Consider the following 26,849-nt stretch of genomic DNA (forward strand, 5'->3'; position numbering starts at 1 on the left):
GTATGTCATTAAAATATCTTAGAACAGTTTCCATGCTTTAAAAAAATATTTCATTTAAGCTCATTTTTTCAAGTTTAATATTGATGTCCCTTACTTTAAGCATATTTTAATCACATAAAAATCTGGATTTAGACAAGAAAAAAAAAAACACATAGACTCAAAAATTAGTCTTCAATTGAGGAAAGGAGATGAATCTTTCTGATTAGCTTTAAACTATGAATTTCTGTTAAAAAAGTCAGATATTCATAGTTTTCATAAATTTACTGCATATACTGGGCATAGCTGTCACTCCTCTCAGGGACCATAACATAAATCTATAATGAAGGTGAAATATTTAAGAATTTAAATCAAATAAATCCTACTGGATGAGATAAAAGATGGGTTCACTTAGACCAAATCTCACAGTAAAATAGACTGACTTATGTTTCGATCATATATACAATATTTTCTCTCTCTAATACACACACACATACACACAAATGTATGTGTAAGTCTATAATTACACACACAGAAAGTTTGCATGTGTGTGTGTAAATACATCATCTAAATTTTAATATACTTAATGGGCATATTTTTAAATGATTAGATTGTGCTTTACATTTCAAGATACATCTATATAATGCTGGACTTTGTTTTTAAATATTTCAACATAACCATATCTAAGCTTACAGGATATTTCATGATCTGGAAGATGTATATTAAAACTATAACAATGTAGACTAAGGAAAAGCATAGCCTTTAGTAATAATTTGTTCTATTACTCTCATTTTTGTTTTTAATAACCACCAACAAAAGAGTAAAACCTCTAAAAGCAATTTCTACTAAATATATAAGGTCCAGAGTAATTTAGAAATAGAACAAAAATTAAAGCTGAAAAGCAGAGCTGAGTTAACCAGGATATTTCTGCCTTACACTGATGCTTACTGGGAAAGCTCCCGGACGTCCCTGCAGCTCCTCCACTTCCTTTATGAGATCTTGTATGCTTTTGTTACTAGGACGTTGCCAAAGGTTGTTTTCGACATTGCTTCCAGGATAACAAGGAAGAACACTGTTAGCAAACTGCCTACAGAGAGGACATGTGAATTCTCCTTTGTCCACTGAGAAGCCCTGAAGAACCTGGTCATTCTAAAAGATGAAACAAACATACAGCTATATGATGCACACGTTTACAGAAAACAAAATTAACACCATTACATTTTATAGTAAATAAATGAACCATACAAAAAAGACCTCTAATACATGTCATAAAAGCATAAAATCATTTAACTGAAGATTATCAAATCACTTCTTACATCATGGCAATCATGCAACACTTGCCATCACCAATGAACTGCTTAAGTATCCTATTCTTCTCTCAGTATGAAACATTTAAATAATGATGCAATCAATCTGAAATGTGGATTTAAGATAGAGAATAACTCAAAAAGCAGGCCACATTAAAGTGAATCACCTTCCTCTTACCCCATGCCCCTGTTTTCTTCACCTGTAAGTGACTACTGGAAAGATTCTCCCAGTGCTCATGTTATTTGATGTAGGACAGACAGCTTTTGAGAGTATTTAAGCCTAAAAAAATGTAGTGTGTCTTCCAAGGTGTCTAATGGCCGAACACAACTGATTGGACTTGATGCAGTGGGTTTGTTTAGGTTTAATGGATAGGGGAAAGAGTCAGTTAGAATACTCAGAACATAAGGGTGATAAGGAGGGGAATTAATTTAACATCCTCTCCTTCAGATGTTCCTGATAGGAGAAGGAAGAAAAATGAGAATTTTTGAAACAGAGACACATAAAGCACATATGCTTAGGAGGAAACTCTTGCTCATGAGAGGTTGCAATTCATGCTAACTAACCAGGATTTAAGGCAGGAATCCAGGCTGCTATATTTGTTCCTTTCTTTTGCCTGACACCACCCACGTGTATTTTGCTCTTTCAGGCTACTTCTATTGTGTAGTCCTAACCACTATCTTACTCTTTTTTTCCAGCAGTCTCTCTTATTCTGCCACTAACCTAATGCTTTATCTCAAAATATGTTTTTAATGTACTAATATATGTATGAATGCTACAATATGACCATCATTACTAATAAGACAAAAATAATTAGAAAAAAGGATACAAAGAAGAAAAAATGAATTTATTTGCCCATGGTTACAAAGGTAGTTAATGACAATGTCAGAATGAACTTAGGTTTCCCAACTCTTCAATTTAGTGTTCATTTCACTGTATCTTGGATTTCAAGTACTTTGGCCAAAAGAACTGAATTCTATTTTTTTTTTTTACTCTGTGACACTTATTTTTTCAATTCCTTAAAAATCTAACACCATGTCTTCTTAAATCCAATTCTATAAACAAATGCTAAGCTCCTATCATGTGTCAAATACTGCACCATGTGACAGCAAAAAGAGTTAAGAGACATCTTCATTTAAGGTACTGACAATTTAAAAGCAAATAGAAACAAATTATAACAATAGTGTGATAAATGCAACAGAGAAGGCTTTCCAAAGAAGACTTGTGAAATAACTTTTAAAGATATATAAGAGGAGTTTACTAAAAGGTTGGGGCAAGGGTCCTGATCGTTGAAGGACATTCTATGATAAGCTTCCCTGTAGCCATAATTTTAAAGAATGCTAGGTCCTCATCCTAGCCTTGACTGAAACTAGGTTCTTTCCTGAAGCATCACCAGAAGCCCTCTCAACTAGGCACTGCTCATTTTTCCACATCTCTCAAACCTCAGTATCTTTCTCATCTCCAGTGCTGGCTCAAGATCATTACTCTTGCATTCCCAGTGTGGCTCATGCCATTTAGTGAGATCACCCTTTTTCCTTCCTTTTTACTGTCATCCATTGCCCTTAATATCTGAAGACTTTGGTACCTAGATCAGTTTTCCTCATCACTCCAAGTCCTGCCATCCTCATACACAATTTCAATGTATGTAGACAACCAATCTTATATCTTAGTCCCTTAGCTCCTTGACCTCATCAACTCCAATGGCTTTGACCTCCACTCTACCCTAGCGCCTGTTACCATGACCACACCCTTATCTTGTAATGGCCAAAAATTGTCCATATCTGAAAATATTAAATTCAAACATCTTATATTCTGTCAACTCCTATCTCTTTTAGTCCCTGCCTTTTCTCCTCAGTTTATACGGTCTTTCCTATCCTACCATACACCATGATATATCATTTTAAAAACTCTCAACACTTCTCGTTCTCCCTCCATATGTCCTTCTATGATACACACCTAAACAAAATCTTCATACAAAATTAATCCAGTGTATGACTTCCAATTCTGCATTCAAACTGAGTGCTGTTAGAGAAAACTGAAGTAGCCTCTTGCTACAAACTGCTTCCCACCTCAACTTAGCCCTGAATACTTCCTGGCAATCTTTCTCCAACATCCTATGAAGCATTCTTTCACCCAATTCCAAAGTGGTTTTTCTAAACTGTCTCCTCACTTGTCAAGTCCCTTTACCTACCCCAGCTTTGCCCCCTCTACTCTAGGAACATAAAGCTACACCTCCTACTTCAGAAAGAAGAGGGTCATGGCAGTGAGACAGGAGGAAAGGGGGCAGGGCACAACCTTTAAAAGAAAGACACAGCTGTTGAGGATACGACAAACTGGTTAGAACCAACTAGGTCCAAGATGGTGTAAGATTCGACTTCCAGTAGACCTTGAGCCTCATTATATGCTCACTGTAATATATTAGCATATGCTAAATGACACACCCACCAGTGCCATGACAATTCCAAGGCTAACCATAAAAGGCCAAAAAGTGGGTGATGGCCCAATTCCTGGAAATCCCCACCCCTGCCCCAAAATAGTTGGAATAATCCTCCCACTTGCTAGAGCCTATGAAATTCCCAGTCCATAAAAACTAACCACCCCTATACCCCAGGGTGCTCTCACCCTCTGAGAAGGACTGCATTCTGCCTATGGAATGTGTACTTCCCTGAATAAATCCCTTTCACTTTATTATGGCTCGCTCTTGAATTCTTTCCTGAACAAAGCCAAGGACCCTCACTTGGCGGTCTGCCCCAGGGACATGCCCGAGACCTGGGACATTGACCATCCTCTCGTGCCTGCCCCATTCGCCTGCAACAGCAGCTCCTTCAGCTTCCTGCCTTCTCCCACCCCAAATATCTGATTAATAAATCCCATCAGTCCTTCCACCCACTTTCTTCCTTCTACTCCCTTTGCTAATATCTCCTAACTAGTCTCCCAACCATATCCCTGCCAGTATGATCTACCTAATGTGAGATACTTATTCCCAATCAAAATCTTTCAGTGATCACCATCACCTCTTACCTTAATTCTTTCCTCCCTCTTATGCTCCACATGCAATCTCTCACCAAGTCTAGAAAATCCTTCTCTAAATATATTTCAAGCAACCTAAGTGTCCATCGACAGATGAATGAAGAAGATGTGGCACATGTACACAATGGAATATTACTCAGCCATAAAGAGAAACAAAATTGAGTTATTTGTAGTGAGGTGGATGGACCTAGAGTCTGTCATACAGAATGAAGTAAGTCAGAAAGAGAAAAACAAATACCGTATGCGAACACATATATATGGAATCTAAAAAAAAAAAAAAAAGGTTATGAAGAACCTAGGGGCAGGATGGGAATAAAGACGTAGACTTACTAGAGAATGGACTTGAGGACGTGGGGAGGGGGAAGGGTAAGCTGGGACAAAGTGAGAGAGTGACATGGACATACACTACCAAATGTAAAATCGATAACTAGTGGGAAGCAGCCGCATAGCACAGGGAGATCAGCTCGGTGCTTTGTGACCACCTAGAGGGGTGGGATAGGGAGGGTGGGAGGGAGGGAAATGCAAGAGGGAAGAGATATGGGGATATATGTGTATGTATAGCTGACTCACTTTGTTATAAAGCAGAAACTAACACACAATTGTAAAGCAATTATACTCCAATAAAGATGTTAAAAAAAAAAAATTTCAACTCTCTAACCTCTTCTCCATCTTCACTGCCATGACTAAGCCCAAGCCACCATCATCTCTTACCTCCTAAATAATATACGCTATCACCATATTCTTTCTTATTCTCCTGCAATCTCACACCCTAAAATCTACACAACCACCACAATAACCTTTCTGAATGTCATCTCTCTGCTTAAGAGTCTTAAATGGTTTTAATGGCTCTCTGTAAGGAATCTGTCTAAAGTACAAATTCCTTACATGGACCACAAGACCCTTACAATATAACCCCTAATTACTTCTCCAGTCTTCTCTCTTATCACTCAAGCACCTTACTTCATCAAATTCTGGAACTTGCAGATGTCCCAATAAGACCCTGTGCATACCTCATAACTCTTAGCACCTATACCACAACAATTTGTTTATTTCTGTCTCACACAATGCATAGTAAATTCCTCGAGGGAAGAAACTGTCTTATTCACTGATGTATCCCCAATGTCTATCACAGTGCCTGGAACACTGTAGGCACTGAATAAATATTTGTTGAAAGATTGACTCAATACAGAAGTATGAAAAATGCATAATGTGCTTAAGTAACTATTAATTAGTTTATTAATGCTGAATTGATGGAAGACAAAGCTAAAGTAACATGCAAGCCCAGATCATGGAGTGCCTTGAATGCCATTCAAAGAAGAGTGAACTTTATCCCAACAGGAAGAAATCAGTAAAGAATTTTTAAGCCAACAACTTGTCACCAGATTTACATTTTAGAAAGATCGATGTAATGAATAAATTAGACTTGGAATAAGGAAACTGATAAGAAAGCAATTGCAATAGTCAAGATGAAAGATGGAGGCATATGCAAAAAAGAAGTGGGAATAATGTAGGCAGAATGTAGTCAAGTGAGATTTAGGAAATGGAATCAATAGAATTTGTTATGTGACTTAATGTGAGAGGTAAGGAGTAGGAAGGGAAAAAGAGAACTCTTCTGCTTCTGAGTTAGGAATCTGGGAATAGGGTAGGCCATGCTTTTAAGAAGTTGAGCTGAGAGAAAAAGAAAGACTGCAGCTACATGGGAATGCAAGGTCAAGGGAAGGAATTTTGAATGCCAGAGGCTTGAGCATCTTTATGAACTGAAATGAAGAGACAGAATGGGCAGAAAAACTGAAGACACAGAAGAAAAAGAGGTTACTTATTGATAGACCAAGGCCCCTGAGGTGATGGGGAGAAAGGAAAACTAGAGCATAAACAGAAAATTATTCTTGAACAGAAAAAGGAATACTACCCTCAAAAGTAAAAAAGAGGGGACTTCCCTGGTGGCGCAGTTGTTAAGAATCCGCCTGCCAATGCAGGGGACACAGGTTGGAGCCCTGGTCCGGGAAGATCCCACAGGCCGTGGAGCAACTAAGCCCGTGCACCACAACTACTGAGCCTGTGTTCTAGAGCCCACGTGCCACAACTACTGAAGCCTGTGCACCCTAGAGCCCGTGCTCCGCAACAAGAGAAGTCACCGCAACGAGAAGCCCGCGCACTGCAATGAAGAGTAGCCCCTGCTCGCCGCAACTAGAGAAAGCCTGCACACAGCAATGAAGACCCAACGCAGCCAAAAAATAAATTAATTAACTAATTTTTTTAAAAAGTGAAAAAGAAAGGATTGGCTGGGATGCAGTCACTTATCGGGGAACAGAAACGCAAGGTAGGAAGCTAAGGTAGTATGTGACAGACAGCCACTGTTGTCTTGGTGCCATAGGAAGAGACAGATCTGATGAGAGGAAAGGCATCTTGGGATTTAGGCAAAGAGTCTGGGATAGAGGAGGCAAAGGTCTGGAATAGCTGCTAAGGAGACTAGGAGAGGAAACTGATCAAAGACAGGTAAATGAATTGATAAGCAATATCTACAGTCCACGACCCCAATCTAAGCCACTATTCTAAGAAACCACGGATTTGTGGAGGTACCAGTTCACCTAGTTTTATGATTTTCCTAACAGTGCTAGCTGACTGGGTATAAAATCAAAGGAGGTGGATTAAATGACTGGTATTAAGAGCGAATGGGCATAGTACAAGAAAGTGAGGCAAGGAAAGAGCTAGTGTACTAGGAAAATGCAAGGGGCTAAAGGACTAGAGATCTTGAGGTCAGAAGTAAAACACACTAATAAGAGTAAAAATAAGAGACTTTGAAGAATAATCACATAATGATATGGTAGGATGTTAAAGCTTACTATTTTTGAGCTGGAATAGCAAAGTCTAAAATTATAGCTGTGGAAGTAAGTTGCTAATGTGAAGTAAAAAAATGAAATCCTTAAAATTGAAGAGGTCAAGGAAATGTGAGGCTGAACAGTCCAAATGGCAACCATAATCACCCAAGATGAATTAGGATGTATATACTGTAAAAATATTTAATACCTGGAAAGACACATACACCTTTAAAATGTTTCAACTGACTTACCCGTAATGATTCCATATAAGATTTATGACAGTCTATATGTAATGTGTGGCCACAGGTTTGTACATAAACACCTCCTTCCCAGCCAATTGATACTGCCAAGAGACAAGAACTCTTAAAAAAAGAAGAAAAGGACAAAATACAATTAATTTTAAAGAAGTAGAAACATATCTAAACAAATCCACATAAACCTCTCAAAGATTTCATATTGTTATACTAATGTGAGCTTTGTATTTCTATGATGTAAAGAAACACCTGACTTGACAGCCCTGAGGCAATATCTTTAAACTTGGAACAGAGTTTTAGCTTCCAAATAACTATACTCATAATGAAAGAGAATAATTATTAACTAGCCTTTCTCTACCCCATAAGATATAATAAACTATACTGCTACTGACTATTTTACCTGTTCGACATGGTACTTGATTTCTCTGTGATATCTAACCTTAACAACTGCCTTCTTAAAGCACCTACTTCCCTCTAGCTTCCATAATGCTACTCTCTTTTGGTTTTTTTTCCAATCTCTTTAACCATTTGGTTTAGGCCTCCTTTTAAGACTTTTCTTTCTTCGTCTGCCCCTTCAAATGTTTAAATTCCTCAAGGTTCTATTCTTAGTGCTATTCTCTTATTAAAACTATTCTCCCTGAGTGACTTAATCAGTAAATTCAACTACCCTCCAAGCCTGGGTCTCTTGCCTGAGTGCCAGATAAAAATGTTCAGCTGCCAACCAGAAATCTCCAATTTGAGGTCCCTCAGATAATGTAAAACCAATGTGTCAAAAACTTTCATTTTCTCTATGAATCTTTCACTTCCTATTGGTTTAAAAACTCCACATCTGTTTAGTCACCAAATCAGAAAGCTACAAGTTATTCTACATCACCCCCTTTCCTTCACACCACAGAATCGGTTCCCAAACCATATGAAATCCATCTCCTAAATAATTCATGATTTTGGCCTGTCCTCGCAAGCCTGTGTCATTTGCTGTGGGGACAGGGTTCTTAAATAAAGTTTCTTGTCTCCATGATGCATCCTGCACACATCTTTCTAAAGTACAAATGTGGTCATGAGAATAACCCCAAAAAGTGACTAAACATTTACAAGGGTTTAATATAATAAACAATAAAAAAGGGACCCAGATTATATAAGCAAACTACATACCCTTTTGAAATTTGTTTTAAAAGTTAATTGCTTTCATCTTCTCTTTCTCTTTCAAATTCTTCTCTGCTAATTCCTTCCCTTCAACCTATAAACAGGCTTATTAGATTTTTCCTCCTAAAGTAATTTTCTTTGAATTTCATTTGGCCTCTGTCAAACAGCATTTCAGCCTGAACTTAAGTTCACCCTCTAGAGTCTGTAGCAAATAGATGGCCAAGCCAGCGCAATATTACGCACGAGGTCTAACGTGACAGCATATGATGAAAGATTTGAGAGCCATCAAAACTGAGTAAACAATTAAATTTTATTTTTATGTTGGAAAAAAATTTATACATTATAATGTAAGATGACCAAATCATCTTTAAACAATAGTAAACAGAGTTCTAGTATTAAATCAAGACTCTTCATGAGTATCTGAAAGTTAAAAATAATACACAGTGTAAAATGCCTTCCCAGACAATTCAAAGACGTGCAACAGCACAAATCAAACACTCACAGCAGGTGAGCTAGCTTCTACTGTTACACATCAGAAAAACAACAAGAGACTGGCTCATCTCTGTTTTATGTTTTGGAGCCATCTGAAGTAGAAGCAGATTTGGGTATTAGATCATTTTAGAACAGTTGGTAGGCAGCTAATAAACAAGCTGCTCTCTTTGGCAATGTATTATAAAAATGTAATTAATCTTTCTTTTTAATAAAAGCAGTTAGCTTTTAAAACTGCAAATAGTAGGTCATTTGTCTATGTAACTGTTAGATGCCTTATTTTAATCTGCTAGAGCCAAAAAAGCAGGAAATCACTTACTAATATGAGACCTATATTTTAGGAAGACCTATATTCAACAATGTGCTCACCACTGTGCTGTGTTTCACACTGAATCTTCACAACTTCAATATTTATTAAAACTTCATACAGTAAGTGGTCTTATCCCTTTTTATAAAAAGGGAGTGAAAAGCTGACCAAGATCACTCAGTTAAAAGTGGTAGAGCCCAAGTTCAACCCTAAGTCTATCTGACTCCAAAGCTCAGGTTCCCTCCCTACTGTGTCATATCTCTCAATAACACTTCCAATTTCACTAGTAAACATACCATGTTACATGACTGAAATTCTACACATCAACTCTATAAAATGCATGCATTTGGTATGAAGAGAGCAGAATTCATGCAGTTGAATTCTATAATCAGTATCAGTGTCCACTGATAGCTCTTCTGCTCTGTATGGTCTGTCTGGCTACAAAACTGAAATACAGTAAGCATCCACAAGACACAAGCATGTGCTAGTCCCTGAGGGGATGATAACCAATAGAAGAAATGGCCCTAGATCTCCAGAGCTATACAGTCCAGGGAGCACACCATTTATAAATAAAATAACCATTATGAAAGTACACAAAAATATTAATGTAGAAATAAAATCTCACAATCACTCACAAAAGCAAAACAGAGATTCAGTCCAGTTCAGAACTTTTTTACAAAAAAGATTTTTTTTCTAGAAATGAATAGCTATTCTGACTGCAAGAAAGAGATACCCTACTTTTTCTCTCCTTTATTAGATCTCCCCTTCAAAATTATTATGCTCTTAGGTCTGGGTTATATTTTGACTGAATAAGTTGAAGAAAAAATATAAAACTCTGGAGAGAAATAACCATCAGTTTTTCAGACAAAAATACCATTTAATAAAAAAGGTTACTTACATCCTTAAAATAACGCTGTAATAATGAGAGCCTCACGTCATGAACTGCTGCACATGTATCCCAAGGGTAAATCTGCTCCTCTTCAGTGATAGGCAACTTTTTTGGCTCAACGTTGTCACGGCACTGCCCCAAAACTACATTAACAACAGAGATAAGAGCTCATTAAAAAACCTACATGTAGACTTTATAAAACCAAGAAAAGCAGAGTTATTTACCATAAGCTTCACTCAGTTTTTCACCATTACAATATTTTTAAAGACCTAAAAAAAAAGTGATATTCTAGTTTTCTTCTACAGAATAAATAAAGCTTTACATATGGCAATACTTATTTTCTAAAATAATACCAAAATATGAGTATGAACTCTGGATGGTTTCCAAAATCTATCCAGAGAAAAAGCCTAGAAGTTATGACTCACCAGTACAAATAAACTTCATTTCTAAACATACTATTTTTCACCAAAAGGAAACAGGTATCACTGGAGGAAAAGCTAAGTCCAGGGTTGGGGAGAAGTGCAAGGTGAGCCTGGAATTGTGTGTAATAAAGAGTAAGGAGGTATTCAAACACTGAGGGGGCAGGTCATGAGGACCTAAAGGAGTTCTGACTAGCCAAATCTGAGAAAATTTGAGAATCAAAAAGAATGATGACAGTAACAGATAACACATTTCATTGATTCGGGCAGGGAACATCAAGTAAAAGAGTATGATGTTAGGCTCTCAATGTATCATCCTACAGAACACCGACCAAGTGATTAAACTTGGTTAGCATCACCAATAATGGAACAAACTGTCACTATGAGCCTCCTAATGTGATGCAACGGGAAGGAACATCATCATAATAGTGCCCTTGCCAAAAATGTTTAACTTGAATCTAATCATAGGGAAACAATCATAAATCCAGAAAATGACACAGTCTACAGAACTGACCCGAACTCTTCAAAATTTTTAAAAGGGCCTGGAGAAACTGTTCTGGATTAGAGACTAACAGGAAATGACAACTAAATGCAACATATGATCTTTGCTTGGCTCTTGGATCAAGAAAAAAATATAACTGCTATAAAAAATATTATTGGGACAATTGGGAGAATTTGAACATAGACTATTTGATTTTATTAATATTAAATTTCTTGGGTATGATAATGGTACTGATGTTATATAAAAGAATATCTTTGTTCTTAGGTGATACATCCTAAAGTATTTAGGGATAAAATGTCATGATGTCTGCCATGTGTGTGTCTGTGTGTGTGTATGTATAGATAGGTATGGGAAAGAAAACATAAATATGACAACATATTAACAATCAGTGAGTATAGGTGAAGGGTATTCAACTTTCCTGTAGATATAAAACTCTTCAAAATGAAAAGTTGGGAAAGAGGTATTTTTATAATTATAAAACATCATAACGCAAAAAAAGGAAGTGGGGATATAAGCATACAGTGCCACACATTACTCTAAGATTCAATAAGCACGGGAAGAGCAATTCTTAGAGAAGGGAATATCAGGCACAGCACCGTGGGCCCCAAGTTTTGGGGAGATTTATGGCAGCAGCAACAGAAAGAATAGACAGAAGCAGGTAGATGCTGGCAACTAAAATATAATTAGCCATGATGTATAATCCTCTTAATACACTGCTGAATTTGGTTTGCTAGGATTTTGTTAAGGACTCTTACATCTATATTCATAAGGGATACCAGTCTATCATTTTCTTTTCTTGTGATGTCCTTATCTAGCTTTGGTATCAAGGTAATGCTGGCCTCAGAGAATGAGTTACACAGTGTTCCCCGCCTCTCTTTTTTTTTTTAATATAGAGTAGTTAGTTGGGTTTTTTTTTAAATTTATTTATTTTATTCATTTATTTTTGGCTGCGTTGGGTCTTTGTTGCTGCGCATGGGCTTTCTCTAGTTGCAGCGAGCGGGGGCTACTCTTCGTTGTGGTGCGTGGGCTTCTCATTGTGGTGCCTTCTCTTGTTGCAGAGCATGGGCTCTAGGTGCGCGAGCTTCAGTAGTTGTGGCACGCAGGCTCAGTAGTTGTGGCTCTTGGGCTCTAGAGCACAGGCTCAGTAGTTATGGCGCACGGGCTTAGTTGCTCTGCGGCATGCGGGATCTTCCCGGACCAGGGATTGAACCCATGTCCCCTGCATTGGCAGGCAGTTTCTTAACCACTGCGCCACCAGGGAAGTCCGTCCTCTGCCTCTTTTTTAATTTTTTTTTTTTTGGACAAATCTAAGGAGGAATGGCATTAATTCTTTAAATGTTTGGAAGACTCACCACTGAAGCTACCTGGTCCCGGGCTCTAATTTGTTGAGAAGTTTCTGATTACTGATTCAATCTCTTTACTGGTTTAATGTCTGTTCAAATTTCCTATTCTTCTTGAGTCAGTTTTGGTGGTTTGTGTATTTCTAGGAACTTATCCATTTCATCTAGGACATCAAATTTGTTGACATAAAATTACTCATATGTCTTTCTTATTTCTGTAAAGTCTATAGTAATGTCTCCACTTTCATTTCTGATTTTAGTTATTTGTGTGTTCTTTTTTTCTTGGTCAGTCTAGCTAAAAAAATTATCAATTTTGATGAAATTTTCAAGATTTTGGTTTTGCTGATTCTTTCTATTGCTTTTCTGTTCGCTATTTCATTTATCTAGGTGTGGTATTGGCACAAAAACACACATATGCATCAATGTAACAGAATAGAGAGCCCAGAAATAAGCCCACACACCTAATCAATTAATCTTCAACAAAGGAGGCAAAAATATACAATGGGAAAAGGACAGTCTCTTCAGCAAGTGGTGTTGGGAAAGTTGGGGACAGCCACATGTAAATCAATGAAGTTAGGTTAGAACACACCCTCTCACCATATGCAAAAATAAACTCAAAATGGCTTAAAGACTTAAACATAAGACATGACACCATAAAACTCCTAGAAGATATCATAGGCAAAACATTCTCTGACATAAATTATACCAATGTTTTCTTAGGTCAGTCTTCCAAGGCAACAGAAATAAAACAAAAATAAACAAATGGGACCTAATCAAACTTACAAGCTTTTGCACAGCAAAGGAAACCATAAACAAAATCAAAAGACAACCTACAGAATGGGAGAAAATATTTGCAAACGATGCAACCAACAAGGGCTTAATTTCCAAAATATACAAACATCTTGTACAACTCAACAACAAAAACACAAACAACTCAATCAAAAAATGGGCAGAAGACCTAAGGAGACATTTCTCCAAAGAAGACATACAGATGGCCAATAGGCACATGAAAAGATGCTCAACATCGTCAATTATTAAGAGAAATGCAAATCAAAACTACAATAAAGTACCATCTCAAACCAATTAGAATGGCCATCATTAAAAAGTCTACAAATAACAAATGCTGGAGAGGGTGTGGAGAAAAGGGAACCCTCCTACACTGTTGGTGGGAATGTAAATTGGTGCAACCTCTAAGGAAAACAGTATGGAGGTCCTCAAAAAACTAAAAATAGAATTACCGTATAATCCAGCAATTCCACTCCTAGGCATATACCCAGACAAAACTATAATTCAAAAAGATACATGCAACCCTATGTTCACAGCGGCACTATACACAACAGCCAAGACATGGATATAAACTAAATGTCCATAGACCGATGAATGGATAAAGAAGATGTGCTACATATGTACAATGGAATACTACTCAGCCATAAAAAAGAACAAAATGTCATTTGCAGCAACATGGATGCAACTAGAGATTATCAAACTAAGTGAAGTCAGTCAGAAAGAGAAAGGCAAATACCATATGACATCACTTATCTGTGGAATCTAAAATATGACACAAACGAATCTATCTATGAAAGAGAAACAGAATCACAGACATAGAGATCAGACTGGTGGCCGCCAAGGGGGAGGGGGTTGGGAGAGGGATGGAGTGGGAGGTTGGGGTGAGCAGATGTAAGCTTTTATATACAGAATGGATAAATGACAAGGTCCTGCTGTAGAGCACAGGGAACTATGTTCAATACCCTATGATAAACTATAATGGAGAAGAATATTCTTTTAAAAAAGAATGTATATATATGTGTAAATGAATCATTTTGCTGTACAGCAGAAATTAACACAACACTGTAAATCAACTATACTGCAATTAAAAAATATTGATTAAAAAAATGTTCAATGAACCAATTTCTTCAAATGGTAAAATACATTTGGGGGCAGGGAGACAGGCACAGGAAAGATGAAAAGGGAACCTATTAATTAAAAGACTACAAGGGGCCCCTACAACTATAAATTAATTAATTAAACAAAATAAATAAGAAGCAATTAGGGAATTTTGAACACTGACTATATATTTGATGATATTGAGGAACTAAGTTACTTAGGAGTGACTATGGTTATGTTTTTTTAAAAAAAATCCTTTCTATTCAACAGAAACAGTGAAATATTTATAGATGAAATAAAGTGATATCTGGAATCTGCTTCAAAATAATTCTAGGGGGAGGGAATAAATAAGCTAAAATTAGCCACAAGTTGATCACTGTTAGAGACTGATGGGGACATGGAGGTTCATTTTACTAGTCTCTTTACATCAGTACATGGTTAAAAGTTTCCATATTCAAATGTAAAAAGATAAAAGAAAAAGAGAAGAGACAAATCAAAATAAATAAAGAATTCAAAAGTAAGGAAAAAGTAAAGAGGGGTAAAAGGTGAGAGGATGTCAGTGGGAGGGTGAGACTCAGAAGGAAAGGAAAGAAACAGCCAGAGATTTCCCCAGCTATAATTCCCAGTTAAAATCACCCTTGAGGTTTAATGCTTTTAATGGTAGTTTCTTATTCTTTTTCTCCTATCTTGAAATGATAAAAGAGCTGTGGTATAGTGGAATTATCTAATATCAATAAATTTAGATAGTGTACAAAATTGTTAAAAGGGGATTAAATGAAGTAACAAGTCAAAGCAACTTTAAAAATATAAAATAATGAACAAGTAACAGTCTAAAACAATAACATAAGCTTCATTAGGGCAGGGATATTGTTTTGTTTTGTTTATTGTAACAGTGGTGCTCAATAAATGTATGTGAAATGAATGAATGAATGAATAAACAAAACATTAAGTTGGTGATTATACAGTATTTGGTGAAGAAGTTACAGAAAGTCAAGTGGCAATAATCTAATAAACTGATTTCCTTACAATAGTAGAAAAGATAAGTAGCTGCAAAATTAGTCAGTACTCCCACACATTTCCTTTTTAGTAGGCATTTCTGGTCTTGACAGCTCTACTCCAATGTCCTATTCAGTGAGGGCTTCCCAGATCAATTTCATGTTTAAACAAGGAGAGTAGTAAGAGGAGAAACTAATCTACCAGGCACCATATTAGATCCTTTTGCCTATATTACATTACTTAACCAACACAACAATCCTCTGAAGTCAGTATCTCTATATTTAAAAGAAAGCAACAAACTTGGCCAGATTATGTCAAGCAATACCTGTATTTGAATTCAGAGGAATGTCTTATATCTTAACTCTTTCCACTTTACTAATTCAGAGAGTAAACACCCTAGAAAAAAATGCTCTGGAGAAATATGTAAGTCTTTTATTTCTCTTTGCTCCACACATACTCCTGTGGAAAAAGGATTACATCCATTAGGACTGGAGTGTCATAGTTATCACTACCTCAAAATACTTCAATATGGCAGAGGATAGAGAGCATTCAGACAAATCCTTCAAAATTTTTTTTTAATTGTTCTAACTATAGATTGGCAAACATATCAATCTGCAGGCTGTTTCAAGAACGAATGCTTCTAAGCTCAAGAAATAAGGGCAAAGCTACCTGAATATGCCTTATATAATTAAAATATTTAAATTGACAATATTTATGAGCTTAAAATGCTTCTAGATTTTAGATCAATTAAATTGCCAAGAAAGCTGAACTCAGTTTTTGGCCACCTAGCATTGGTTATATTCCATCACACTTTAAAGAAAACGATTGTGTAGCATATTCTCTTAAACGCTTCTTCCAACACTCATGTCCAGGAAAGTGAGATAAAATCAGATTAAGAATCTCTGCTAAACAGATCTAAATAGATCCTTGCTATAGATCTATAATTATTATCTAAACAAAAATATAGCTTTTAGTTAACAGAGATATTTATTAATCTATTGTAAATACTTCATCTCTAAAATGGTCCCACTAAAAAATTACTTTGATTTTACCTGAGGATGCTTGTAACAGTACAACCAATCCTGTAGGTCTGTCTTCAGAGGAGGGGCCACTCTGTCCACAAATAACACAATCATATACTGCCTCAGAAACTTGTGGTTCTGCTGTGGTGATCTCCATAGGAATATCACTCTCTGGAGAATCTGAGGGGAAAAAGTTGCAGCTTTTAATTCCTGAAAAGAAAAATCTCTCTTCGATGAAATTATGGAAAACAAAAACAAATCAAGCTAAAATAATTTTGAACTTCAATATCAACAAATGTATATAGTAATAAAACTATGGGAAAGTTATCTTGCTAAAATACTCAGAAAAAGACAAAAAATGCAAAGAATTGATATAATGAAAGACTTTAAATAATATATGGTTAAATACACTTGATGTTGTATCATTCACATATAAAATTAAATCTTAAAACACAGACGCAAAGATATTTGTATCCAAAAAATTTTTTTTCATACTATAATTTAAGGAAATAAGGGGGAGATCATTTGTCTTAATTTTCTTTGAGGCACCTCAGAGGGGAAATTTATAATAACATGGCAGCTCTTGGAAAGAAATGGCAATATTTATTAGGAGATAAAAGAGGAACAAACTATTTCTCCTTTCTTTTAATTGTAGTGATTATATCTTAGTGATAATAATTATCAATATATATTTATTTATGTAGGGAAAACATTTATATATGACCATATATATTAATAAAGGAGGACTATTATAGAAAATAACAGTAATCTTTTGGTGATATGTCATTAACAGCAAGAAATAAAATATTGAGTCAATAATCATTTCCAGATAAAAATTCTTAAATTCATGAAGATCAGTGACATCCATAGTGGCAAAGAAAGGAGTAGGAGTAGAGGGGACTAGGAAGATCAGGGAAGCAGAAATGATTTATGACATGTTTAAAAGATGGAAGCATATCTAAATAAATATGTTAAAAAATGACAGACAGCGAAAAAGAAAGATGTCAAGTTAGCATATGTTTTAATAAGAATTCATGCAGATAAACATATATCTGATATTTATTAAGACTGAGAGGAAAAGGGGCAGAAACCTAAAACAGAACTTTGGATAATGCTCAAAATTAATGGAAATTAAAAAAGAAGCCAATGAAAAAATCAGAGAAAAAACAATCAACAATATTTGAACAGAATCAAAACCAGAAAGCTCAACGTCTATGAAAACAAGATTAATGGGTCAAAATGAAAAGAAGATTTCAAACGAAGTACCAGGGGACATTAAGATTTGACATGTGATTACTTTGTTTTTTAGGGGAAAATTTTTAGTACAGAAAAGAGGGGATGTGTCTGACTGATCTCAAGTTTCAAAGAGGGGATGTATCTGATTGCTCTCAAGTTCAAATACAGAAATACCTGATTAAAGTGACATGAAATAATTCAGTCTCACGTTAAGTGCCAAAGAACTAGAATTTCATTAACTCTATCTCACACACAAAGATATTTTTCCTTCTTTTATATCTTGGTACAATTAACTTGAAAACTTCAAGGAAATCCTAATACCAAAATTGTTATCAAAGAGACTGCTAGGGCTTCCCTGGTGGCGCAGTGGTTGAGAATCTGCCTGCTAATGCAGGGGACACGGGTTCGAGCCCTGGTCTGGGAAGATCCCACATGCCACGGAGCAACTGGGCCCGTGAGCCACAACTACTGAGCCTGTGCATCTGGAGCTTGTGCTCCGCAACAAGAGAGGCCGCGATAGTGAGAGGCCCACGCACTGCGATGAAGAGTGGCCCCTGCTTGCCGCAATTAGAGAAAGCCCTTGCACAGAAACGAAGACCCAACACAGCCAAAAATAAATAAATAAATAAATAAATAATAAAAATAAAGGAATTCCTTTAAAAAAAAAAAAAAGTCTTTAAAAAAAAAAAAAGAGACTGCTAAGTTACCTTTTCTAGAGTTTTTAAAAGTAAGGCTTTACAATATTCTACACGCACAGTATTTTTATTTTAATTCTAACTTTAATAATTACAGACACTAATGTCCCTTTTTTCCTTCAAGAAACTAAAAAGATTATAGTTTACTTCTTAAAAGAGGAAAATTACTGCTTTATAGAACTCATTAATCCTACAATGAATTAAAATACATTATTGGTAATTTATGATTGATTCTATCATTCCAGTACCCAATTTCAAAATTTTAGTTAAGATTTTAAAAGGACCTATGACCAAATGTAATTACTGTTTCTCACCTATAGATAAAGACATGAAAAAATATCAATTAAGAGCACCCTATTCTGAAGAAGTCAGGCTCAAAAGAATGCATATTAGACATAAATGGCTACATAAAGAACAAAAACAGGCAAAACTAATGTATAGGATTAGGAGTAAGGACACTGGCTACTCTTGGAAGAGACAGTGACAGAGAACATGAAGAGGGATTGTGGGATGCTGGTAATGTTCTGTTTCTCAATCTGGAGGCTGGTTACACAGTGATATTCAGTTTTTAAAAACTCAAAGAGCTCTATACTCGTGACACATGCACACTTATATGTGTAATAGCTCTATACTCATGCTAAATGAGCATTTCTATGTATATGCTATATTTCAATAAAAAGGTTTTTTTTAAGCCCAATTAAATGAACAGCATAACTGGGTATATTCTATAATAAGTATTAAAATAAAGATACTTAATTCTGCCAACTACATGTACACATCAACATCTGCACATATTTTCCACACCAAATAAAATCTAAAAGGATGTGTCCTACAAATTGACACAATGAAGAGATTACAAAGATTTTCTCTAGGTAAACTAAATGGAGGCAGATACAAAACTGATAGAGTAATAGTCAAAGATGATAAATGTAAGTGCTACCAGAGGCCATTCTAATAATGAAAACATTCTTGCTACTAATAACCCTTTCAATTCTTAAATTCTACTTTGACTTCCAATACAATTAAAATTTTAAATGCGTTTCGGTGTAAAATTGACACTTTCTCTTTTAAAACAAAAGTGCCTGTTTTAAATTACTGTAATTAATATTATTATAATAAGGCAAAAAAAATTAATAAAGCGATAGTTACCTCATCTGTTTGGTTTAACATGAACAGACAAGAATCTATCTGAATTAAGTAGGTGATTCTTCTGAATGTTATTTCAATTCACCAAATTCTACTTACAATCATTCTGTTAGAATGACTGCAAAATGGTCCCAATTCTCCACTCCTCCCTGTATCTAAGATCTTTGCAAGGTAACTCTGCAACTTCTCCCAAGAGGTAGAATTTATTCCCCAATCTTTGTACATGGGCTGCCTTGATTTGCTTTAGACAAAGAGAATGTGGCAGAATAACATGCCTTTCCAAGACTAGGCCTAAAGTGGTCTTGTATATTCTCTCTTAATAGCTCTCCCTCAAAATCTCTCCCCCAATATCTCTCTTTCCCTCTCTCTCTCGACCATACCACTTACGTGAGAGTAAGTCTGGGGTAGCCTGCTGGAGAAGGAGAGAGCCCACCTGGAACACAGCCAAGTTGTCCCACCAGCTCAGGCCAATCCCAACTAACCAACTATCAGATCATTCTTGGCACATGTTTTGTTTTTGTGTTTATGGAGTTTTGTGGATGCATGGAGAAAAGAATGGGAAAATGATGTAGGGATGATATATTTAGTGCCCTCAGAATCATGGGAAATATATTTTTGTTTGAAAACATTATCCCTCCCTGAGGAATAGTCAACTGCCATACACAAGTATCACAGGGCAAAGTGTGGTCTGCAGCCCAGTGGTAGGCACGGAGAATTTTCTTTATTGCATAAATTGATGCTTGGTTTTAAGAACACACAATACACTTTAATTTTTAACTACAACTGAGTATTTGCTAGTAACCTACCAGGTGAGTTACTATTTATAAACTAAGCACAATACTAGAGTTTACTGTTTTCTACTACGAAGCCTGTGACAACTGCCACTATTGTAAAACTCCTGCTGTGCAATATCATTAATTCTGGTAAAGATGTACAGGGCTGTCCTGAACTGATCGTCATTTTTATTACTAACATTCTTGCTTTCCTCTTCTTCTTTTTACGTGGTACAGAGAGGAACTTCTCATTCCCTTTTTAAAAATAATACCATTTAAAATAATTTTAGATTTGCAGAAAAGTTTTGAAGCTACTACAGAGTTCTCATATGCCTCACACCCAGTTTCCCCTTAAATCTTATATTAGCATGATATGACTGTCACAGTTAACTAATATTGATATATTATTGAGCAATTTTTATTGATATAGATTAAAGTCCATATATAGATTAAATATAGATTAAAGTCCATATTTTCTTCAGATTTTGTTAGTTTCTACCTAGCGTCATTCTTCTTTTCCAGGATCCCATCCAGGATACCGTATTACATTTAGTGTCATGTCTTTTCCAGGATCCCATCCAGGATAGCGTATTACATTTAGTTGTCATGTCTTTTCCAGGATCCCATCCAGGATACCGTATTACATTTAGTTGTCATGTTTCCTTAGGCTACTCTTAGCTGTGACAGTTTCTCAGACTTCCCTTGTTTTTGATGACCTTGACAGTTTTGAGGAATACTGGTCAGGTATTTTGTATAACATTCCTCAATTGTAATTTGTCTGATGTTTTTCTCAAGATTAGTCTGAGGTTATGGTTTTGAGGGAGGAGGACCACTGAGGTTAAGTACCATTCTCATCAACATCCTATCAAGGGTACATAATATCAGCATGATTTATTACTGTTGATATTGACCTTGATCATCTGATTTAGGCAGTATTTGCCAACTTTCTCTCCTGTAAAGTTACTTTTTCCCCTTTTCCACACTGTACTTTTGAGAAGGAAGTCGCTAAGCACAGCCCACACTTAAATAGTACAGAGTTAGGGACTTCCCTGGTGGTCCAGTGGGTAAGACTCCGTGCTCCCAATGCACGGGGCCTGGGTTCGATCCCTGGTCAGGGAACTAGATCCCACATGCATGCGGCAACTAAGAGTCCAATGCCACAACTACGAAGTCCGCATGCCGCAATTAAGAGCTGGCATGCTGCAGTGAAGGTCTCGCGTGCCACAACTAAGACCCAGAGCAGCCTAAATAAATAAATAAATTTTTTTTAAAAAAAAGAGTAGGGAGTTATGTTCCACCTCCTTGAGGGTGAAAATCTATATAAATTACTTGGAATTCTTCAGCATGGGAAATTTGTCTATTCTCCCTCATTCGTTTATTTATTCAATCCTTTACTTACGTAAGTATGAACTCATAGGTATTCGTTTTATACTTAGGGTTATAACCCAATACTACTTTATTTTCTTGTTCAAATTGGTCCAACTTGGCCTTTGGAAGTACTTTCAGTCAGCTTCTGAGTCCCTCTGACATACTGCCCCACCTCCCACCCACCAATGTGTGTGTGTGTGTGTGTGTGTGTGTGTGTGTGTGTGTTTTAGTACTTCCTAACTTCCTAGAGCTATGAGATGCTCCAGGCTCATCTTGCATATTCCCTGCCCCGGTTCTAGAAGTAACCATTTCTCCAAGATCTGCTTCCTTTTTATTTTAATTTTTCATATATTTTTGGAGAACTGTATTAGAAACCAAGATCTGGGGCACTGGGTGTGCTTGTTTCTACTGGAGTATCTTTACTTCTAGGCCCTCTCCACTGACACAGCAAGGAAAACTATGTCTGCATACTAACTTGTGTATATGCACGAACCCATAAATATTTATACATATGTAATTTCACCTGTATCTATATTAACCTAAATGTGAGTTCATACTGATGTCTCCAACTCTAATCCATTAAAACATGGACATTCCAGCTTCTTCCCTTGCTTAGCTGTAACCTCCCACTCCAACAGTGAGAAATCAAGTTCCAATCATCTGCCATCTATTTACAGGCATACCTCAGAGATATTGTGGGTTCGGGTCCAGACCATGACAATATAGCAAGTATGACAATAAAGTGAGTCACATGAATTTTTTGGTTTCCCGGTGCATATAAAAGTTATGTTTACACTATACTGTAGTCTATGAAGTGTGCAATAGCATTATGTCCAGAAAAAACAACGTACACACCTTCATTAAAATATACTTTATTGCTAAAAAATGCTAACCACCATATGAGCCTTCAGCAAGTCTAATCTTTTTGCTGGCGGAGGGCCTTGTCTCAAGGCTGACAGCTGCTGACTGAGCAGGGTGGTGGCTGCTACAGGCTGGGGTGGCTGTGGCAGTTTCTTAAAATAAGACACCAGTGAAGTCCGTCATATTGATTGACTCGTCCTTTCATGAATGATTTCTCTGTAGCACGCAATACTGTTTGATAGTATTTTACCCAGAGTAGAACTTCTTTCATAATTGGAGTCAATCCTCTCAAACCCTGCCACTGCTTTATCAACTAAGTGTATGTAACATTCTAAATCCTTTGTTGCCATTTCAACAATCTTCACAGCATCTTCACCAGGAGTAGATTCCACATCAAGAAAGCACCTTCTTTGCTCATTCGTAAGAAGCAACTCCTCATCTGTTAAAGTTTTATCGTGAGATTGCAGCAATTCAGTCACATCCTCAGACTCCACTTCTAATTCTAGTTCTCTTGCTATTTCCACCACATTGTAGTTACTTCCTCCACTGTAGTCTTGAACCCCTCAAAGTCATCCATGAGGGCTGGAATGAACCTATTCCAAACTCCTATGTATGTTGATATTTGACCTCTTCCCATGAATCATGAATGTTCTAAATGGCATCTGAATCCTTTACAGAAGTTTTCAATTTACTTTGCCCAGCTCCATCAGAGGAATCACTATCTATGGCACCTATGGCCTTGTGAAATGTATTTCTTGGGACTTCCCTGGTTGCACAACAGTTAAGACTCTGTGCTCCCAATGCAGGGGGCCCGGGTTCGATCCCTGATTAGGGAACTAGATACCACATGCGTGCCACAATTAAGAAGCTGGCGAGCTGCAACTAAAGAAGCTGGCGAGCCGCAACTAAGGAGCCTGCCTGCTGCAACTAAGACCCGGCACAACCACATAAATAAATAAAATATATATTTTTTTAAAAAGAAAAAAAGAAACGTATTTCTTAAATAAGACTTGAAAGTCGAAATTACTCCTTGATCCATGGGCTGCAGAATAAATAGTGCAGGCGTGAAAAACAACATGATCTCATTCATCTTCATCAGAGCTCTTGGGTGACCAGGTGCATTGTCAGTGAGCAGTAATATTTTGAAAGGAATCTTTTTTTTTCTGAGCAGTAGGTATCAACAATGGACTTAAAATAGTCAGTAAGCCATGTTGTCAACAGATGTGCTGTCATTCAGACTTTGTTGTTCCATCTATAGATTAGACTTAGAATGACTCTTAAGGGCCCTAGGATTTTTGGAATGGTAAATGAGCATCGGCTTCAACTTAAAGTCACCAGCTGCATTAGCCTCTAACAAAAGAGTCAGCTTGTCCTTTGAAGCTATGAAGCTAGGCACTGACTTCTCTCTAGCTATGAAAATCCTGGATGGCATCTTCTTCCAATATGAGGCTATTTCACCTACATTGAAACTCTGTTGTTTAGTGTAGCCACCTTCATTAATCATTTTAGCTAGATCCTCTGATTAATTTGTTGCAGCTTCTACATCAGCACTTGCTGCTTCGCCCTGCACTTTTGTGTTACAGAGATGGCTTCTTTTCTTAAACCTCATGAACCAACCTCTGCTAGCTTCAAACTTTTCTTCTGCAGCTTCCTCACCTCTCTCAGCTTTCACAGAATTAAAAAGACTTAAGGCCTTGCTCTGGCTCAGGCTTTGGCTTAAGGGAATGTTGTGGCTGGTTTGATCTTATATCCAGACCACTGAAACTTTCTCCATATCAGCAATGAGGCTGTTTTGCTTTCTTATCATTCGTGTGTTCACTGCAGTAGCACTTTTAATTTCCTCCAAGAACTTTTCCTTTGCATTCACAACCTGGCTAACTGTTTGGCACAAGAGGCTTATCTCGGCTTTCGACATGCCTTCCTCACTAAGCTTAATCATTTCTAGCTTTTGATTATAAATGAGAGACGTGCAGTTCATCCTTTCACTTGAACACTTAGAGTCCACTGTAGGATTATTAATCGGCCTAATTTCAATATTGTTGTGCCTCAGGGAACAGGAAGGCTCAAGGAAAGGAAGACAGACAGGGGAATAGCTAGTCAGTGGAGCAGTTAGAACACACAAAACATTTACTGATTCAGATCACCATCTTATATGGGTGAATTCGTGGCACCCCAAAACAATTACAATAGTAACATCAAAGATCACTGATCACAGATTACCATAACAAATATTATAATAGTGAAAAAGTCTGAAATATTGTGAGAATTACCAAAATGTGACACAGAGACACAGAGTGAGCAAATGCTGTTGGAAAAATGGCACCAATAGACTTGCTCAAAGCAGGGTTGCCACAAACCTTCAATCTGTAAAAAACACAATATCTACAAAGTGCAATAAAGCAAAGCACAATAAAATGAGGTACGCCTGTACGTAAGTGCTCAATTTCAGTATACATGTACAGTGGTTTCAGAACAGTTAACCCATTCACCATGGCAGAAACTTTATCAACTACAGTACAATGCTTATGTGCAGTTCCTTTTGCCTTCAGTCTTAAGCAATTCCACTCATTTCCAAGTTAAGTACCTTTTCTCCCATCCCCTTCAGTGAAGTTGTTTCATACGTTTGTAATATACAGTTAGATTCTCGTGATACATTCTGTATTCCATCCTGAGACCTCCAACCTCCTAAATGACTTTTTAATTTGCATACTTAAGATTCACTCTGTTACAAAGTTCTATGGGTTTTGACAAAAGCATAGTGTTATGTACCTAACTTTACAGTATCATACAGAATAATTTCACTGCTCTAAAAAATCCCCTATGCTTCACCTATTTAGCCCATTACCACTCCCAAACTCTGGCAACCACTGTTTGTTTACTGGCTCTATAGTCTTGCCTTTTCCAAAATGTCATGTAACTGGAAACATACAGTATGTAGCCTTTTCAGACAGGCTTCTTTCAGTAAGCATACGCATTTACGATTCACCTACATCTTTGCACAGCTTGATACAGCAGTCCCTTTTATTGTTGGACAGTATTCTATAGTATGGATGTACCAGGGTTTGTTTATCCCTTCACCTATTGAAGGACATCTTCACTATTTCCAGTTTTGAGCAATTATGAATAAAGCTGCTATAAACATTCATATGCAGATTTCCATGTAGACATAAGTTTTTATACCAGTTGGGTAAATAGCTCAGAACATGATGGCTGGATCATATGGTAAAACTAAGTTTAGCTTTATAGGAAAATGTTTAATTCCTAAACGAAAAAATTTCGGGAGAAAGAACTTTTTGTATCTTTAATTGACAATAATACATGGAAAAAAACCTGAGTTAATGTCAGATTTACATCACTGTAACTGGTTCTTTAAAATTATTAGTTAATACGTATTAAAACTATATAAACACTTATCTCCATCTAGTGGCTACCAAAGAGTAGATATATAAAGTGAAATACCAATTTCAGAAACTTATGTTGACTGTTTACCACAGCACTGTTAGTTATAGCAAAATAAAAAACAAACTGAAAACAAAGTGAATATCCAATAATAGAGAGGTGGCTGAGTAAAGTACTTCATTATGGGCTATTATGAGCTTTCCCTCCATCCCCTCAAATAAAGGAATGGAAGGAAAAGAAACAAATTAGAGCAGTGGTTCTCAACTCTGGCTGCACATAAGAATCAGCTGGGAACTTTCAAAAGGTTCCTATGACTGAGCCCCACTCCCAGAGACTCTTCTTTAACTAGTCTATAGTGGATCCCAGGCACAGATATTATTTTACGGGGGATACAATGATTCTAATGTGCAAAGTTGAGTACTACTGAATCAGAACTACTAGAGAACACCTGGAGGTATTACTGAGGTAGAGAGCAGCAAAAAGTGATCCCATTTGGTAAAGCAAACAATGATCAAAATCAAGGAAGAAAGAAAGGGGGAGAGGGAAGAAGGAGGGGAAACCTGATATGAACATATAATTGTAGTATGTTTGTATATAATTATATAAATACAGAGAAAAGCACAAGAATACACAAACCAAGCTGTAATCATGGGTCATGGAAGAAGAAAAAAATAATATGGATTAAAAATATTTATATTAATCCTGTGTATATAACATTGCATACATATGCAAGCACATGTGTGCATAATGATATCTGGGATTAAAAGAGATCTACAGATACTAATTTGCAGGGATATTCATGATACATTGTTAAGTTTTTTAAAAAGGAAGCTGTACCCCAATGTTCACAGCAGCATTTATAATAGCCAAGATACAGAAGCAATCTAAGTGTCCACTGACCGATGAAATGGATAAAGAAGATGTGATATACATACACACACACACACACACACACACACACAGACAGAATAATATTCGGCCATAAAAAAATGAAAT

General features: G+C 36.6%; 1 protein-coding gene across 1 annotated transcript in view; it reads right to left on the bottom strand.

The window, feature by feature from the left end:
* The window catches only part of UBR3 (ubiquitin protein ligase E3 component n-recognin 3), a 240,061-nt gene that overhangs the window by 78,792 nt on the left and 134,420 nt on the right, over nucleotides 1-26,849 (bottom strand). Inside the window, 4 exon segments of the mRNA XM_082396130.1 lie at nucleotides 913-1,125; nucleotides 7,382-7,492; nucleotides 10,222-10,355; nucleotides 16,406-16,555. Coding sequence (XP_082252256.1) covers nucleotides 913-1,125; nucleotides 7,382-7,492; nucleotides 10,222-10,355; nucleotides 16,406-16,555 — 608 coding nt within the window.

The sequence above is a fragment of the Balaenoptera borealis genome (genome assembly GCF_965194805.1).
Source record: "Balaenoptera borealis genome assembly, chromosome: 6".
In the NCBI taxonomy this organism is placed as follows: Eukaryota; Metazoa; Chordata; class Mammalia; order Artiodactyla; family Balaenopteridae; genus Balaenoptera; species Balaenoptera borealis.